Source organism: Vombatus ursinus, unplaced genomic scaffold (genome assembly GCF_900497805.2).
Source record: "Vombatus ursinus unplaced genomic scaffold, bare-nosed wombat genome assembly UNPS02014798.1, whole genome shotgun sequence".
Lineage (NCBI taxonomy): Eukaryota > Metazoa > Chordata > Mammalia > Diprotodontia > Vombatidae > Vombatus > Vombatus ursinus.
The window spans coordinates 21,985,766-22,005,156 of NW_020954576.1; the positions used below are offsets into that span (position 1 = coordinate 21,985,766).

At 38.9% G+C, this 19,391-nt stretch overlaps 1 protein-coding gene across 1 annotated transcript in view; it reads right to left on the minus strand.

Annotated features, from left to right (window-relative positions):
- LOC114049841 (histone-lysine N-methyltransferase SMYD3-like) overlaps positions 1 to 19,391 on the minus strand; it is a 1,050,735-nt gene that overhangs the window by 145,890 nt on the left and 885,454 nt on the right. The window contains exon 10 of the mRNA XM_027871267.1: positions 18,489 to 18,663. Coding sequence (XP_027727068.1) covers positions 18,489 to 18,663 — 175 coding nt within the window. The remainder of the gene's footprint in view (positions 1 to 18,488; positions 18,664 to 19,391) is intronic.

Sequence of the window (19,391 nt, forward strand, 5' to 3'; positions counted from 1 at the left end):
GATATTTACCCTGCTCCTTGTGCTGCCTCATCATTTCTGCTTTAAGCATAATAAATCACTCATTCACCTTAGGTCTGAGACAGGATTTCCCTCAATGATTCTTTTAATCGAGGTGGATCAATTCCATAATCTCAGTGTTCCGAATTAAGGTGCACTTTTTTTTTTTAACATAACACAGCCTACGAGTCTTCGGGGGGAAAGCCTATGGCCACCCTTACTAATGTACTGCAACAATTTTTCCTTAAATATTTTCACAAGTACATAGAAATCAATAATTGAGAGTTTCTTTTGGAGGTTTTTAAGTTTATTATATATTATCCTCCTCTGCCACCTTCTTCATACTCCCTCTATAAAGGGACAGCAAAAGGTCATTTAGTCAACCCATGAGCCTATGAATGGGATGGTATTACCACCATTCTAGAAAATGAGAAACTGAGGTATATAGGGAAAGAGAGATGTCTCCTTATTATTTACAAAGGATTAAAATCCATTACCTCACAGAAGAATGCATTCAAAGATATTTTTTAATCAGAAGACTAGAAGTCCTTCATATTCAAGCTAGATAACTTTTTCCCTCAATTTAAGCCTTTCAGCATCCCATACCGCACCTCATTCTACCGCCTTTGCTATAATAACTGTTCATGTATTGCAAAATAACCCAGTAAACAAAGACTTGGGTATCACTTTATCCTGGAAAGCTTATTTGAAAATGGCCCTCCTTTCCTTTAATGAATCCTACCCATATCTAAGATGGATACAGGCAAAGTTTATATTTGTATATCACCAAAATAATAACACTCAAGCCAGTTCATACTAAACTGTTGCCACTGCATTCAAATGTCCCTCTGGTCAGTCTCTGAATCTGGATGGACCATCCTATAGCTAAAAGATGGAGCCCGGCTTTTAACCTTTAATCACTTGCATCCCCTAGTGCCCAAAAAGGTGACTACAGCAAGGTCTAGCTAGGGTTTCTGGAAGACAGATGCAAAAGTCCCCAAGGCAGGCATTGCCTTACTAAACTTCTCTCATACTGTGACATCTTTGGCAATTCTCTTTGTTCTCCTGTGCTAAGGATCTTAAGAAGAAACCCATCATGAGTTTACGATGTCTACAGTAAACGTTACAATAATGAATAGGTTCTTTTCCAGAGAAGATACCTATTGTGGAAGGCAGGGCAGAAGTGACTTCACCAACCAGAGCTTGTACATGATGTACAAAGTCACCCCATGAAGCTGAAATGATGGTGGGAGCTATAGAATATGAAGGAAAACCCAATCATCAAAGGAGAGCACTTTCACACTGTAAATCCTTTGTGAGAAGATACAGCCAAGCCATAAGTAAATGACTTGGTCTCATTCAGATTTTCTTTCTCATCTCATAAATGACTTCTCCATTCTAAAGTTTCCCCTAGATGTCTGATAACTCAAAGCATTTTTCAGAAATTACATAATCAATCTAATCAACTCTTTGTTGATGAGGCAGGAAGCATGATTGTATGGGCAGCAACAGGAATGAATTAGATATTTTGTTTTGTTCTATCTTATTTTATTTTTTGAGACTGAGTCTCCTTCTCTTGCCCAGGCTGTAGCACAGTGGTCACTCACTGGCCCAGTCCCACTCCTAATTGGCATGGAGCTTTTACCTGCTCTGACATGGGCTAATTTTGCTCCTCCTTATGTAGTCTAGATCTCTTCGTCCTATCTTCTTGGGGGCTCAACATATTGCTACCAAATACTGAAGACATGATTAGCTTAGCTCTTGTGAGTTCTATCTATCCACTAGTCTCAGCTTCCGTGATATCTGGGATAACACGTATATAACCACGCCTGGTAGAGACTCTAATGAAATCTAAGAGGAGAGACGTAGTACTGGATGTTTGGGTGATGACCTATGAGAAGCAACATTGTTGTACGGTATATAATACAAATATTACTAGGACAGAAGAAGGAATTATAATAAGTTTGGGACACTTTGATTCATATAATCTCCATGAGGTCTATCAGCCAATCTAGACAGGGAGAACTCTAGCTCATCCTCTTTTTACCACGCCTCCTAGTTGCTCTTCTTCCTTCCATGACTCTCTCTGTGGTCTCTTGGTTCTGTTTCTTATCATTGACAAATAACTACTTACAATTGTTCCACCGGCTTAATATGCTTCTGCCCAGTCCTGAATTGTCAAGGATCTAATGGTATATCTAGGGGAAAAGATAGACACTGGATCTGTGATTTCATTAGTATAGAGGACCCCAAGACAAGGAAACTCCACCAATGCAAGTAGTAGGCATCTTCTCTGTAACTTGAGTCTTAAAGAGTTTCCTAGAGCAGTGGTGTTAAACTCAAGTGGAAGCAGAGCCATTAAATCATACATAACGATTGCTGCAGGCCATATATATTGACGTGGTAAATCACAAATTAACATTATCTATGTTCTATTGCATTTTTATTTATTTGGTTAAATATTTCCCAATTACATCTTAATCTAGTCCGGGCCATACTCAAGAGAGTATTACAGACTGCATATGGGCTTCATGTTTGATACCTCTGGCCCAGAGCACTGAGAAGTTTAGTGATTTACCCAGAGTCACATGGCTAATATGTGTCAGACAAATGATCAACATCCAGGTGTTCATGACTATTTAATATTCCACATAGTCCCTCTACTGGCATTACCTTTGGAGGGCATATAGAGGGTTTATATTTACAGTCATATAATTCCTCTACTTAAAAGCATATTGAAAAACAGTTTCATCATTGCAATGTTTAAATCATTCAAAATAAAACCCATAGTTTGTGGGGAACTATTCCAATCCAGTGAATGCATTAATATCAGCAGTGTCATGCTCAGGAGACCTAGGACCAAGAAATGATTTCAAAGGAATCAACAAGAAATTCCCTAGAGACCTCTCTCTCTCCTGGAGCTGAATGGGAATCTTATCCTATATCTTCTTTCCTTCTCACATCCATATTTTTAGAAAAAGGCTGTCTATATTCATTGCTTCCATATCCTAATTTTCCTCTCAACCTCTAGCTTCTGACCACTCCTTGTATCTCCTTGACTGAAACTACTATCTCTAAGATGACCAATTATCTATTACTAATTAAATTATTAAATTATTCAATCTGAAGGCTACTAGGGCACAATTGACCACCTTCTCTTCTCCTGGGCTTCCTTGACCCTGCTCTCTCCTGGCCCTCTCCCTACCTTTCTGCCTATTCCTTTCTAGTCTCTTTTGCTGGATCATCATGTACCTCATGCCTACTAACAAAGAGTGTCCATAAGACCATAAATTTTAATTTGCAAGGGACCTGAGAAAATATATAGTTCAATCCCTTCACTTCACAAATAAAGAAACTGAAGCCCAGATAGGTTAATCAACTTCCCTAGAATTATATAGGTAGTAAGTGATAGAATCAGGATATGAACCCAGGTACCCTGACTTGAAGTCCAGCAGTTTTTCCACTCAATTATACTGTTTTCCCCAAAGCTCCATAGTGAGTCCTTTTCTCTTTTTGTCTTGTACATTAGCTCCCATAAATCTAATTACCATTGTGACATAGATTATTCTCAAATTCAGTCCAAATCTTTCTTCTGAAATACCAACTAACCGCTAAACATCTCAACCTAGATAATTGTTTCATTCTTTGTATGTGTATTCTTAGCAATCAGCACAGTGCCTGGCATGTAGTAGTTGCTTAATAAATACCTGTTGATTGATTAATTGATATTCTCTGGGAATTCTCATACTCAACATGTTTATAATTGAACTCATCTTTTCCCTTAAACCCATCTTTCCTCCAAACTTTTCTGTTTCTGTTGAGGCCCCTGTTTCGGCTGCCCAGGTTAACACACTTTGGAGGTACCTTTGACTTTTTCCTCTCTTTTGTCCCTCATATCCAATTGGTAGCTAAATCCCATCAATTCTACAAGTGTGATATCTCTTACTTATGTCTGTTCTCTTTACTCATGAGGCTGCCATTTTGGTTCATTGCTTGCCTAGACTTTGCCCTGGTGACTGATCTCCTTATTTGACCCCCTCAGCCTTAATATCAACCACCCTTCATTCTAATTTCTCATACTAGTTGAACAAATTGATCTGATTTCTGATGGTGATGAATATGACTTTGCTCTTCTATCTCAGACTAAAAGAGCCCTTCCAGGGTTTATAATCCATGATTCAAAGAGCTATTCCTCAATTCTCAGCACTGGAAGAACATTTCTAGGGGCTTTCTTTTTAAGATGACTTCCAGATACATAAGTCTTCCAGATACAAAGAACCTGAGCACAAGTACCCCTAACCATGAGGGAGATCTCTGAATTTTTGTTCTCATGTTTGATAAGAGAAGGGAGGCCAAAATTAGAGCAGTTGTGCAATGGAACTAGACCCTTGTAATCGCAAAACTCAAACTCAAATTCGTTCATTCAACAAACATTTAATATATCTCTATTATGTATTAAGTATTGGTGGTATGAGATAAATTCAGTAGTGGAGACAAGGCCTATATACAAATAAATATAGTATAAAACAGACTAGGTGTGCCTAACAGATATGGACAAGATGCTACAAGAGTTAACAGAAGGGAGAGATCACTTCTTGTTGGGAGGATCTACAAAGGCTTAGAGGAGGTGACATCTGAGCTATGCCTTGAAGGATAGGCAAAATTTCAACAGACAGAAACAGGGTTTGTGGAGAGAGGATAGGTAAGCGACATTTCAAGCACAGGGAACAGCATTTGTACCTAGAACATGTTAAAAGAACTGTGTTTGAGGAGTGGGAAAAATTCCAGTTTTCCTGGAGTGCAACTGGAGTAGAACTAGAGGAGTAGAACTGATTGCATTTATTTTATATATCCAGACCAAGGGATGTGGTCACTAGATCAAGTTATATGGTCACCACAGATATGCTGGGAACCATAGTTTACTTCAGTCCAATGATTTACCTAATTTCCATTAGGGAACTCCTTATAACAAGGAGGAAATCACTATTCAATTGTTTTTCAGTCATGTCCAAATCTTCTTGACCCCTTGTGGGGTTTTCTTGACAAAGATGATGGAACAGATTGCCATTTCCTTCTCCAGCTCATCTTACAGATGAGGAAACTGAGGGAAACAGGGTTAAGTGACTTGCCCAGGGTCCCACAGTAGTGAGTGTCTGAGGCCAGATTTGAACTCAGGGAGATGAGTCTTCCTGACTCTAGACCTGGTATCCTATCTAAGTTACATAGTGACCTAAAACACAAATCAACTGTTGTGTTATGTTCAAACTCGATTTTAAATGGTTAGCAGGAATAGGGCCCTGAACCCTTTAACAAACAGCTTGGGGAAAGCAGTTTCTGCCAAAGACCTGAGCCAGATTAAAATGGTAAAGCTGAGGAGATCAGTACAATTTGAATGCTGCCTGTTGAGCGAGCTACATTAACTGCTTAAAACATCTATTCTATTTCATATTCTGATAAAAAAGAATCAAAGAGAGTCATTCTGCGTGACTCCCCATTTGAGGACTTCTTTTCGATTTAGGACAAGAAAGGAATGAAAGTGCCAGGGAGCTTTTATGTCTGGAATGATCTTGCTAAAATGACCTTGATAAGATAAAATTACCTTGATGAGGTCATGAATCCAGTGGTGTCAAACTCACATAGAAACACATCTCTCCTGGCTATATATTGATTTAGAAAACCACAAATTAAAATTATCTATGCTGTACTATATTTTTATTTTGTTAAACATTTCCTAATTTTATTTTAACCTGATTAGGGCTGCACTAGGGAGCTTTGTGTGAGTCTGACACTCGGTTTCACTCTATCTATCACATTTTCATAGAGTATAGAACAAAGACTGTCAAGGCTAGAAGGGACCTTAAAATCATCTAGCCTCATTATTTCATTTTACAAGTAAACTGGGTGTTAGAAATGTAAAGTGACTTGTTTCACATCTAGTGAATGGTAAAGTCAGGACTCAAATCCATGCCTTCTGACTTATAGTCCAGTGTTCATTTCATTACACCATACTATTGTTAAAGTCCAATACCATAGAATTTCTTCCTCCTTTTCTTCTCCAAGTCACATTCTACCATTCACCAACTCTTTAACACTGGGTTTATCCCATTTTGTTTCTTAGGAATCTTTATCTTTCTGGCTTCTTATGTTATTTTTTCTATTACGCCTTGGAATCTGTCACTCTCTCTAAAAAATCAGAGAGAAGCAATGTGTTCTTTAAGCCCTTTTCATCATCTCTTCTAGAAAAATTCCACTGAGTGATGGGAAGTCACTTTTTATGTTTGCTAAACCTCAACTGTGGCTTTTCTTGGCCAAAGAATTACAATGACATTTTCAGTGAAAATGGAGGATACATGTTTTCCTTTATCCTACTGAACAACAGCATTATAGTATGATAGCACCCTCCATTAAGTTTGTTTGTTTCTTCTTGTTCATCTTCTGTTTTCCAAAAGGACCAATGTCATTACAGGGTGATGTCTTGACTTGTTCATGAAATGGATTTAAGTGAGGAAGAGTTGCACAAAGTCATCAGACTAACTCTCTTTTCCAGAATCATCAAAGTCCAGGGGCAAGGCAAAAATCAAGACAATCGGACATGACCCAGGATGCAGTGAATGACCTTGGCATCTTTGATGTCTGACCAAGCTCTAAAAACTCCACAACACCTGCTTCAGTCGCCTTCATGGCCTTTGGAACAAATTGCTTTCATCTACCCATTCTACTGAGGGAAGTATTCATGTGATTGGGGTACATGTATCCCTAATTCATGGATGGGTTTGAGGCCTGTCAGTTACCCTCAACCTTGTTTACTACATCTGCCAAGATGGTTTTACCAGAGTGTGGCCACTGTGAAAGCTACAGCTTCCTGGAGCCACAGGTAAGAGTTGGGGGACAGGTGGACACCAAAGGTAGATGAGCAGCCCTGAAAAAGTCTTGGCAAGCTCTCACACCAGAGTTGCTAGTCCTCCCGAAACACTCCATGCAGGGATCTTAGCCAACTTGCTACATTCTCTGGAGATTCCTACAATACTATTTGAAGAACTAATCATTATATGTAATTCTATCTCACAGCTGCTCCAAAGGACCACCCCATTTTTTCTTTTTTCTTTTTTTTTTAAATTGTGAACTTAATCATCAACAAACACATACATTTTGAGATATAAAGAATAAAGAAGAATGTTTAGGAAATGGTGATATTTGGAAATACACAGTTTTTTTTCCCTAAAATGCATATATATGACATATATGTGTGTATGTATATATGTGTGTGTGTGTGTGTGTGTCTTTATTGTTGTTGTTTAGCCAATTGCTCATGTCTGACTCTTTGTGACCTCATTTGGGGTTTTCCTGGCAAAGATACTAGAGTGTTTTGCCATTTCCTTCTCCAGGTCATTTTACAGATGAGGAAACTGAGGCAAACAGAATTACGTGACTTGCCCAGGATGACACAGCTAGTAAGTGTCTGAGGCTGGATTTGAACTCAGGTCTTCAAGATTCTAGGCCCAGCACTCTATCTATTGTGCCACCTAGCTGACCCATATATTTACATATACACATATGTATATACACTTAAAGATGTGTGTACGTTTGTACATGCTGTTAAATATTTAACAATTGGTTCTTCTAAAAAATGTACACATGACACGCTTAAGATTTATCTGCATTGTTAGCATTTTCCCTATCACTTTATTAAATTCATATAATCGCAAAACAATAAATCAACTCCTGATGGATGTTTAGCATTTGATTATTCCTAACACATAAATGCTCACCCTGAAAATTTTGAATGTGCTCTCATTAGCTAGTATGAACTGTATATACTTGTATATAAAGTTTAACAAAGTAGTTTAAAAAATTATACTACTTGTGTCCCCTTCTGCTCTTCCCCCGCTCAGTGCATTTAAAGATATTGTACTGATGGTCTTTTTTTTTCTTGTCTATCTAACTTTCTTAACCCACCTCCTCTTCCATCCTAGTAGGATCTATTCCTTATAATCAATATGTACTGTCAAGCAAAACAGATCAACACCATGGGCATATCTGAAGATGCAAAATCTGTATTTCTCATCCATCGCTTCTCTGCCAAAAGTATCACCCCATTTTGCATGGTTGAAGACCAGGCTGGTTTCTCTACTACTATAGTTACCTAGTAGTCCGTAGTTAATTTCCTGCTCTTGAATTTGTATAATAACAGAAATAATCACATGCATTTTAGCATGTTTCCTTTTATAAGCTCAATGCATATTTCTTGATAGTCCAAAGAACATTTTTGTTGCACAAAAAAGGTAGCTTATTCAAGTTATTGGAGTAAAATCATTTTCCAGGTACTTACGGTCTTTCATTTAATCCAGTGATTTCTTAATGTCCCTTACAAATATTATTACCATTCTCTAGAAGCCATTAAATTTATGAAGTCTGGCAAATCAGTTTTGATTGTGCAACTTAATTGAATGTCTACACTACTTTGCCCTGGAACTGGCGTGCTTCTGAAAACTGAGTATGGACCTTCTGGGAAAGCCTATCTCTAAAGCCCCATGCACTACATACTAGCCACCGCTGTGCTTACTGATCCAGTAATGAAACAAGCCAGATGTACTTTACCTGAAATTAAAATTGGTTTTGATCAATTCTTTTTTGAGTCTTTTGGAGTTCTAGCCATCATTTCCCATTTGCTCAGGCTGCCTGATTTTCTGCTGACTCCCTACAAAGAGAACCCTGATTTTTTTTCCATTCTTTTTTTCCCCAAGAATTGAGAAAAGGAAAAGAGATAGCTGTAATGGAGCTGCAGGCACAGCCAAGCAGCAGATTGATTCAATAGGAGAAATTCAATGCATCCCAAAAGATTCCCTAGGATTTTATATCCTGCTGCTTAGGGTGTAATTTGTTGTAATAAGAAACTGAAGATTTTCTGTCAGGTATATCAAAGCTTTCAGTGATGGCTTGAGGAAAGGGGGGGGAGAGAGGAAGAGAGAGAGGAGGAGGAAGAGACAGAGAGACAGAGACAGACAGAGAAACAGAGAGAACTACAATGGAAAATGTCTTTCTTTGGGAAACACTCTTACATTTAGGAGATAAAACAACTTTCTCAAAGCCTACAAGTACACACTGGCAAGCATATAAAAGGTCAATCTTCTTGTGGATGAATTCGCTATAAAACATACTTTAATTGAAAATCACAGTCAGTGTGGTATAGTGGAAAGGACATTGACTACGGCATTGGTGGATGTGGGCTCGAACCCCACCTTCAATACTACTTCTGTGGCTTTGGCCTCTGGCCTTCACATGATCAAAAGAAAAAAAATGTGACTGCTTTTTTGTCTTGCCAAGTCACAATGTCATTGGATCTTAATTTTCTCATCTGTAAAATGAGGAAACATCCCTTCTAGCTTCAGATCTATGATCCTGTATTAAATGTTTGAGAAATTTTAGTCCACGTCAATAAGCAACAAAGATAAAATCTATTAACTGATTGGCTAACACAACTGTATATCTGACCTTGGAAGAAAAAAAGTGGCAGCTGTATGTAAGTGGGCAGAACACTGGTAGAATTATTTTTCTTTTGGGGGGAGTATCAGATTGGCTTGTGATTTATTTTCTAAACCCTATGTACATGAAGCTAACTTTGGAAAGTTCTATTTAATACCAGAAAAACAGCCTAAGGCCTTGCTTTCTTGGGGAACTAACTTCTCTTTTTAACTAGGTCTTACTGGTTGTTATTATTGTTTAGTTGTTTTTCAGTCATGTCTGACTCTTCATGGCCCCATTTTTGTGGCTTTCTTAGCAAAGACACTGGAGAGGTTTGCCATTTTCTTCTTCAGCTCATTTTACAGATGAGGAAACTGAGGCACATTAGGTTAAGTGACTTGACCAGGGTCACACAGATAGTAAGTGTCTGAGGTCACATTTGAACTCAGTTGTCCTGACTCCAGGCCTGCACTCTATCCACTGTACCGCCTCGATGTCCTGTGTCTTACTGGTGCCTTTTGTTTATTTTTACATCACGATCACCTTTCATTTTTCTTTGTCTAGATCCTTCCTTGAAACAAAAAGAGACAGTTAAGCCAAAAAAAATGGACATAGCCTTCAGAGTATTACCTCTTTGTTGAGAAGAAAGAAATATGTTTCATTCTCAATCTTCTGGAATCCCTAGAACTAACTTTCCAAAGCACACAGCTCTTAAGCAAGTGCAATCACCAAACTGTGAGTCTATTTGATTCTATTAAACAGGAAGAAAGAATTGTGCAGGTCTCATGTTTAGCCTGACAGTTATGGTCCTTCACCCAGCTAAGCAAAAGGGTTATTGAAATGCCTAGTTCTTCGTGGTTCTGTGAGAGTGTCTGACCTTTGTTTTCTAGCTCCACTCTTTCATGGGTGGTCCTGCTCACTCAATAGTTTAAGAGGTATGATTAATATGAATTTTACTAATAAAATCAGCTCTGAGCCCCCCCTTCTATGGCAAAACCAGCCTTCTCCCTGAAATTGAGATATTTTATTGAGCCTTAGTCATGAGACCTTGGCATAACAGAGTTGATTCTTCATAGGAATGGACAAGCATTCTTGGATACTATAAACAGCACTTTACTCTTGGCATACAATCAATAAAGGTAATAAAACAACACATAACAAAACACTTACCTCTCAGATACATGCTCACAGCCTCCACCAGATCAGGCAATCTTACATAGGATATAAGCTGCTCTGAACCCAGGAATTACAGGAAAGATACAGTAGGGTTTAGTTATTCCCAAACTGCGATTCCTTTTTGCAAACAGGCAAGGGAACGTGGACAGTACAAAGCAGTCCTCACTCAATAGTCAACTGATACTCCAATAAGTTCAATCTTTATACGAAGATTCAGGAACTTCAGAGCCAGGACCCAAAGCATAGAGAATGATGATACAGAAGGGCACTCCTGACAGCCAGTACTTTTCCATTCTGACTCTATCTAGTCACAGTTCTTTCATCCTTATGGAGCAGTGGTATAGGCAAGAGCTAGACATAACGAGAAATTCTCCACTCCATTCAGCATCTTGCTTCTACTACCATGAACCCTTCAGTTCAAGTTTAGAAACCAATAGATACGTCCCAATCCCTCTCTGCCTCTAAGTTCAATCATCATCTCTCTCTTCTTTTTTTCTCTCTCCCTCCCTTTCTTTCTCCCTCCTTTTCTCTCTCCCTACCCCTCGCTCCCTCTCTCTCTCCTACCCCCCAATCTCCTTCCTTCTCTCCCTCTTCCCCATCTCCTCTTCTTCCCCTCCCTTTTCCTCCCTCTCTTTTTCTCTCTGTACATTCAGCACATTTCCCTTTCTTTCCTCTACCTACCATTCCTTTCTCTCCTTTCAATCAGGAAGCACAAATAGGGTCTACTCACATCTATGACAATAATACTCAAAAATTTCTATCCAACTGGGTTCTTACTTGGAAATGGAACAAAAGCAATAAAAGGCACAGAGACAAGTGTTGGAAGAGTCACCTCAACTCTCCAATTCCCAATTTGCTTATCTGAATATCCACAATTATTGTCCATCTCCTTTCATTAATTAGCAGAGTGACTGATGAAACACTCTTGGACAAAACAGCCAAGCTTCTCCAGAAGAACACAATCATAAAAACAATGTTGTAATGAAATAGTAAATTTTGTTAGGCTAATACCCAAAGCTTTTAAGCGTCTAAATTAGTGAATTAAAATTGGATATTGAATTGGGTTAGTAGTAGAGATTGTCTGAAGTACACAGGTGTCCACAATTTAGAAATGTCTCCTACTTTCTCTTCTTTTTTTTTTCTTTTTGGTAAGGCAATTGGCGTTAAGTGACTTGCCCAGGGTCTGAGATTGGATTTGAACTCAGGTCCTCTTGACTCCAAGGCCAGAGCTCTATCCACTGTGCCACCTAGCTGCCCCACCCTACTTTCTCTTTAGCTGTATTCTGAGGAGAATGAAACCTAAATCGATCATAGAATCCTAGATGTAGAGTTGGAATGAACCTTACAAGTCATCTAGTCTAATCCTTTTATTTTACAGATAAGAAAACTGAGGCCTCCAGGGCTTAAATAACTCACTAAGCTCACCCAAGTAAGGGGCAGATCCAGGATTTGAACCCAGGTCTTCTGACTAAATTTAGCACATTTTCCCCTGCTTATAAAATGTGTGGACAAACTGAAGCCGGAAGCTAATATACATCCAGAAAATTCTGGCAGGCCACAATTACGGGCCAAACTCCCCAGATGAAAAAAAAAAACAAATAAAAAAAAAAAACCCTGAATTTAGTTTTGAAAATTCAAACAGAAAATTATAAGAGAGAGGAGACCTAGCTAGATTCACATGGGCAAAAGAAACAAAAAACACCTGAGAATTTAAGTGCATTACAAATTTAATAGAAATCAAAGCAAATGGAGGCCCAAAGAGATGAAATGCCAACTACCTGCCACTCTCCACACATGATACCCCATCTCTCACCTTGGTACCTCTGTACTGACCGTGTCTTATACCTCAAATGCCTCCTCATCTCTACCTCTTGGCTCAGAGCTTACCTTATGCAGAAGGGCTTTTCTGGACTGTTCTTCTGGCTATCACCTTTCATCTATTCTTTCTATCTCGTATATACTTAATTATTTTCATGTTAGTCTACCCTATTAAAAGATAAGTTTCTTGAGGGCAGGACTGTTGTTGCCTTGCTTTGGGCTGACACACAGTAGATAATTGTTTGCTGACTGACTTGTCCAGTACCACCAAGGTACTATGTGACATAGCTAGAATTTAAACATTGGTCTTCTCATTTCAGATTCGGCTATGCTGTATGTACTTTAATGTTTGGTCAGAAAAAAATGTTCATGTGTTTATGATGAACTCATGGCAATGCTGCTTTGGGTTTTTATGAACACTTAATTTTCAAAGTGCTTCACAAACATATATAATACACCCTCTTGTCAATTGTCTGAATATGATATTATAACAGATTGCATTTCCCCCAAGTACAAAGAAATCCATATAATTTAAGAGGCCAGGAATAAGGTCAAGAAGGTTACCATATTGAGAAAGGAATATAAATATCTTCTTATCCTGGGGTCACCAGTTCAAATTTAGCTCCAGTCAGCAGCAACAAAAATCTCTGGTCGGGCCTGAGCTGCCTACTGACCTCTATCTGTTCCTTCCAGAAAATATATTCACCCTATAAAACTGCTCCAACAGCAGGCACGGCAATCGACTCTTGATAAGTCATGCCCGTGTCTGCACTTTTTTCTCTGAGCAAAAAATATTACAACATAAAGCATTTCCCTTTGGAATGCAGTGGATTGGCAGCTGATGGTGCCAGTACCTCGAATACCCATTGAGGGAAGGGGCAAGGAGACAAAGAAGCCGTGGTCTACTCCAACCTCACATTCCAAAAGTTTTCTTTTAGGTCAGGCGTTTTTAACCTGGGGTTCATGGACCCTTTGGGGCCCACAGATACATTTCAGGGGAGATGTCCATTAACTTGGTTGGAAAATAAACATCTTTAATTTCACCAATCTCTAGCTAAAATCTAGCATTTTCTCCAATTACAAATTTTTAAAAATACAACAGTAATGTCACCATACTGCCAAGGGGATCCATGGCACATTAAAGGTGAAGAACTCCTGCATTACGGCCTGGTCTTAGGTCTCTCTGGCCTCATGTGTGCCCTTGCTCTAAGGTCACATTTGAATGAGCCAAGAGAGGGCAGCCTGTGCAGGAAAGTTTCCTCCTCATTTATTTCTTCTCTTTGTAGTACTCTGGCCTATGGATTATCCTTTTGTCAGCTTCATCTTTTCAAGGAAAAGGTCTGAGTCTCAATTGGGTGATGGAGATCAATGTAGATTGGATTTTCCATAATACAGAATGTACCGTAAAGCAACTACTTAGTAAGCTAGATGGAGCCTCAGGGATGGTGGTGGTGGTGGGTTAGAAATGAATCATGCAGGAAAAGCACAGAGGGTCTGTTTACAAAAAAAGTATGTAAAAATTCTTGAGGGACTGATCATGTAGGTATGTATGTATATATGCATATGTGTATGTATGTAATTACATATATAAATTATATATATATATATATATATATATATATATATATATATATATTTCCTCTGCTATACCTTTATGAAAGGTCTCTCATTTTGATTGAGCTCAGAAGGTACCAAGATATTTTGATTAATGGGTTCATCAACTTTTGCACTGAGGCCTCCAGGTAGGCTTAAGAGACCAGACGCTTTTACTAGGTGTAAGGTAGTGGAGATACAAAAGAGAAATATGACACAATCCCTGCCCTCAAGGAGATTATAGTCTAATAAAGGAGCTTTACTTTGTCATTCACTTGACAGCTACTAAGTATTTACAAGGTGCATTACATTGGAATAACTAAACACTCTGTTGCACATGGGAAACATACAATTCCTAACCTTGAAGGAGTTTTTAGTTTCTTACCAGCTTGGTGCCACTTCATTCAGTCCATAGATCAAGGTAATTCACTTATCAAGCCGTGAAATCCACCATTGAAGGTAGTTCTCCTGTAAACTATCTCTATGCCTGATTGTCTTACCTGCTGGTAAAGTATCTGCCACTAGAAAAGCATAATCTAGCTGCAGGTGCCAGACACAGAAGAGAAGATGGAGCAGTAGAAAATATGGCTACACTGAGCACATATAGAACTTTAAAACTTTTCCAAAGTAACTTACATACATTATCAAAGTGAATCTCACAATATAGTGTGGGAGATAAGGATTGAAACCCCTGATCTTATTGGTATAGGGTGAGAAAATTCCCTCTACCAATTCAGTTTGGCACCTTCTCTGCAGGGATTGCAAGCATGTGCCACCATGCTTGACCTGTACTGATAGTTTAAAACATAGTTTCATCTGGGATATATAGAGATATTTTCCTCATGCAAATATATTTTTGTCTGTCTCATAAAACAGGTCATGGAGAAATAGCCAACTTTCCTGATAAAAATTGGATAACAAAGAATTTCATGGGAAACTATACTACTAAAAACTCAGTTTCAAAAATCAACTTCTCGTGGTCCTTTCAGAACACAGTCTATAACACGAGTAGCATTACATTAAGCTAAAGAAGTGAGGATAAAACAGGAAAAGTTTAAGGGTGGTGGTAAAGAATCCAATGACTATTAGACTTTTTAGTTATGTTTCAGTGACAGTTCTCTTGACTATTCAAGCAGAGTGTCCTGAATCGTTGGGTGCCCTGAGCAGCTGGGGCGCCCTGAGTCAGTTACTTTCAGAGAGAATGGCCCAACCTTTCTAACAGATGTTCCTAGAATGTATGATAGTTGGGTGGTGCAGCAGAGTATCAGACTTGGAGTCAGGAAGACTTGAGCTCAAATTTGACCTCAGTTACTTACTAGTTGTAAGTTACCAGCTGGGCAAAAGCACTCTCTGTGCCTCAGTTTCCTCATCTGTAAAATGGGGGTGATAATAGTATCAAACTTCTGGGGTTGTTATGACAATAAAATGAGATATTTGCCGAGCTTTTCTAAGCCTTAAAGTTCTATACAAATGCTAGCTGCTATTATTATTGACAAAACTGAGCTATGGGGGCAGCTAGGTGGCGCAGTGGATAGAGCTCTGGACTTGGAGTCAGGAGGACCTGAGTTCAAATCTGGCCTCAGACACATAACACTTACTAGCTGTGTGATGCTGGGTAAGTCACTTAGCCCCATTGCCTAGCCAAAAACAAAACAAAACTGAGCTATGATACAAAATGCTACCTAATACGCCAAGATAGCAAAAGTGTATCTCATCCCTAGATCCTCCATCATATATTCACAGAATTCCTGCAGTATTCTAACATCATGTATGTTTCAAGTATGATGCGGAGATTATAAAAACAGGCTGCAAAACCAATCATATTTATTGCCCTGAAAAGAGGATTATGAACACAGAGGGATGTTGAAAGACCAAGTGAATCTTGCTGCTGGTTGTTCTCCAACTCCGGTGACTCAGTCTCTCATTGGCTGGCTTTTTAATCCTTCAGACTCAGTTTCTCACAAGCTGGCCTTGTGTCTGAGTTTCCTGGTTCCTGACCTCTGACCCCTATCATTTAGACTCCACATATCTGACTTCCTGACACCTGCTACTGAATCTTTCTGATGCTATCACCTGACTATTGGAAATCTGTCTATCCATCTGGACACCTATAGTTTTCTGCCCAATTGGATTTCTACCATCTGCCTGACCACTGGGCCCTTGCCATCATACAGCCCATTTGGACTTTGGTTGTCCACCATTTCTATATCATCTGTGCCAAACTTCTGGTTTTACACCTGGCTTACTGGCATGGCCCTTTACTTTCTGTCGGCCCACCTCTGCCTGGAGCAACTTTCAGGATCCTGAGTTATAAGTCAACCTCAACTTCACTTGAGTTTACAGTACTTGTATATTGTGTATATATATCTTTCCCTTAGATTGATATCCCAGTCCCATGTCTATCTCATAGACTCACATTTCCGTGAGCATGTGTATGTATTTTACACACGCATTTTATGCATATACATATATATGCACAAACTTACTGGGACGTGAGCCTATAAGATAGCCATGAGACTGGGATGTCAGTGCAAGGGAAATACATATACACACATATTTATATATACACACAACAATACATGTATGTATGTGTATACATATATGAATATACACATATTTACATATGGGAGGAGGAGGGGGAGAGAGAGAGCTTATCAAGTTCATTATAGCTAGTTTCATCCAAGCTATAATTATAAGTGCCTGATTATGTGGAAGGCATTGAGGATACTGACTTGAGGGCCCTGCCCTCAAGGCAGCATATGTTTTTTTTGGAATCAGTAACACATTTACAGAAAAGGACAAATAAAGTACATAAGTCAGTTCTGCTAGAACACTCATTCTGAAAACACAAATTTGTTTCAATGCAATTATTATATTAGGGAACATTTGGAATATCATGCGAATTTTGAGTTTGTTGGTGAGTAATTTCTTCTTGGAAAAACAGGGAGAACGCAAAAAACGGTACCATTTCACAATAACTCACAAGCTGGGACCCTTCTGATGCCCACTTCCACAAGGCAACTTCAGGTCTTTGTCAACGCAGAGCGTCATATTTCTTGTATATTTTCTGCTACAGGAACTCTGGACAGAGGAGGATTGGTCCCTCCCCTTCTCTTCCATCCTTCCCCCCTTCCACTTCCCACTATGGCTTCAGGCCTCAATGCTTGGAGTTATGGCCTGGTCGACTTGTGAGAGACTTTGCCAGAACTGGGGTGCAGGCTAAGCAGTAGTCTAAGGCAGTGAATAACACCACTATTTATTATAGTATTTTTGTATTTCTTATTTAACATGTATAAAACTGTCACTATTTTTTATTAGGTTCCTACCTTTTATATTATGTACATTAATGAAGTTTTTAAGCACTGTGTCCCTAACTCCATTTTTCACATAAACCTTGTGGTTTTTATTGTGCAATTTTGTACAGTCATTTTTTGGGGGGAATATATATGTGGGATTATAGTAGAACTGACCAAACAAAGTTATTTCCAAGAGGTAGTTACAAGTAACTGTGGTGGGTAGGGAGATGGTAGGAATCAAGACAGACTTCCTGTAAGAGTGGCACTGGAGTTGAACCTTTAAGGAAGATACAGATTGTTCTAAGCCTCTAAGAGGCTTTGCTCTATGGAAGTGACAGCCTGTGCAAAGCAAGAGAGATGGTTGATAAAATGTGGTGTTTGGGAAGCACAGACCAGTTTGAAATGTAGAATGAAAGAGAGTAACGTGTAATGTAAGAAGCCTCGAAGGGTAGGTATGTGGAAGCCAGATCGTGAAGGGCTTGAAAAACCAAAATAGTGGGGTCTGTATTTTATCCTAGGAGCAAGAGGGTGCCATTGGAGCTTCTTGGGTCAGACCTGTGTTTCACAAATTTAGTTTGGCAGCTTTGTGAAGGATCAACCAAAAGGGAAGACACTGGAGACAAGGAAGCCAATTAAGAACCTATTGCAATATTTCAGGTGAGAGGTAATGAGGGCCTGAAATAGGATGGTGGTCCTCTGAGGTGAGAAGGGGACGAACATGAGAGAGGCATCGGGTACTGAATCGATAAGATTTGACAAATGATTAAATATAGGGGTGAGGGAGAGTGAGGAGTCAGGGATGCTTAAGAGGTTGTGACCCTGTGAAAATTGGAAGGATGGTGATACCCACTGCAGAAATAGGTAAGTTAGGAAATTGGGAGGATTTATTTATTTTTTTAAGATAATGAATACTGTTTTGGACATAATTACAGTGTTCCTCTTAGCAGATAATGTGATTTCATCTTCTGTTAACTAAAGACACACACACTAAGGAAACTCAGAATAAAATAACTTTTTCAAATGGGTTGAGGAGTCATATAGAAACAACCCTTCATTAACTGGTCTCAGGTTTGGAATTCTGGCCTTTACTCAGTTGGCTTATCCTATTTGGGGCAGCAAACAAACTGTTCCCTTCACAGATCTTACCTATATGGTTCCAGGGTTCGGCTTCCATACAGCAAAGCATCCTCCCACAGACCAAGATTAATACAGGCATCCATTGCGCAGTCGAGCATCTTTAGCTGATAGATGTTTCTGTCTGGGAGACGATCTCCATAGTTATTTATAAGAGTCTGGCATATAGCCAGAACCTGTTCCCATTCTGTTATTAACCTTAGTTAAGGATCCCTCGTCTTCATCAAGGAAAAAAAAATACAAATTAAAAAAAAAAAAGATACTCGAAAAGGCTGAAAAGCTCCAGGGCATTAACAGAAAGGAAGCTCCCATTATCCTGCACAGATGAGCTGCTGGAAAACATACTTGAAAAACAAAAAACATCTAAGTGGTACCTTAGCGCCATGAATTCTATTTACAATCAACAAACCATTACAGAACTAAGCCTCTGCCTCTGGTTATTACATTTTACTAGAAAAGGTAAGGGGCAGGAGATGAAAGATGAAAGGATATAACAATATATTCTTATGCTACATCTTATAGGCCAGAGCCATCCTTTCACCACACTCCTCTTTTAATAGATTCATCCATTCATTCAATAAGTATTTTAAGAGCCTACAATGTACTAGGCATTGCACTAGGTACTGGAAATGTAAAGACAAAAACAACCCTTACCTTCAAGAACCTTACAGTCTACTGAGGAAAGCAACTTGCAAATGGATAAATAAAAATAAAGAATACAGACATACAAAGTAATATAGGAGGAAGTAGGATGGGTCTAACAACTGGGTGTGGGGCAGAAAAAGTATTTAGAAGGTTATGCTTGACCTGAACCTTGAAGTAAGGCAGACATTTTAAGAAATGAAGAAGTCTAGAAATTTTTGCATACCAAATTCACTTTCAAATCACTTCACCAACATTGACTTTATCACCTGA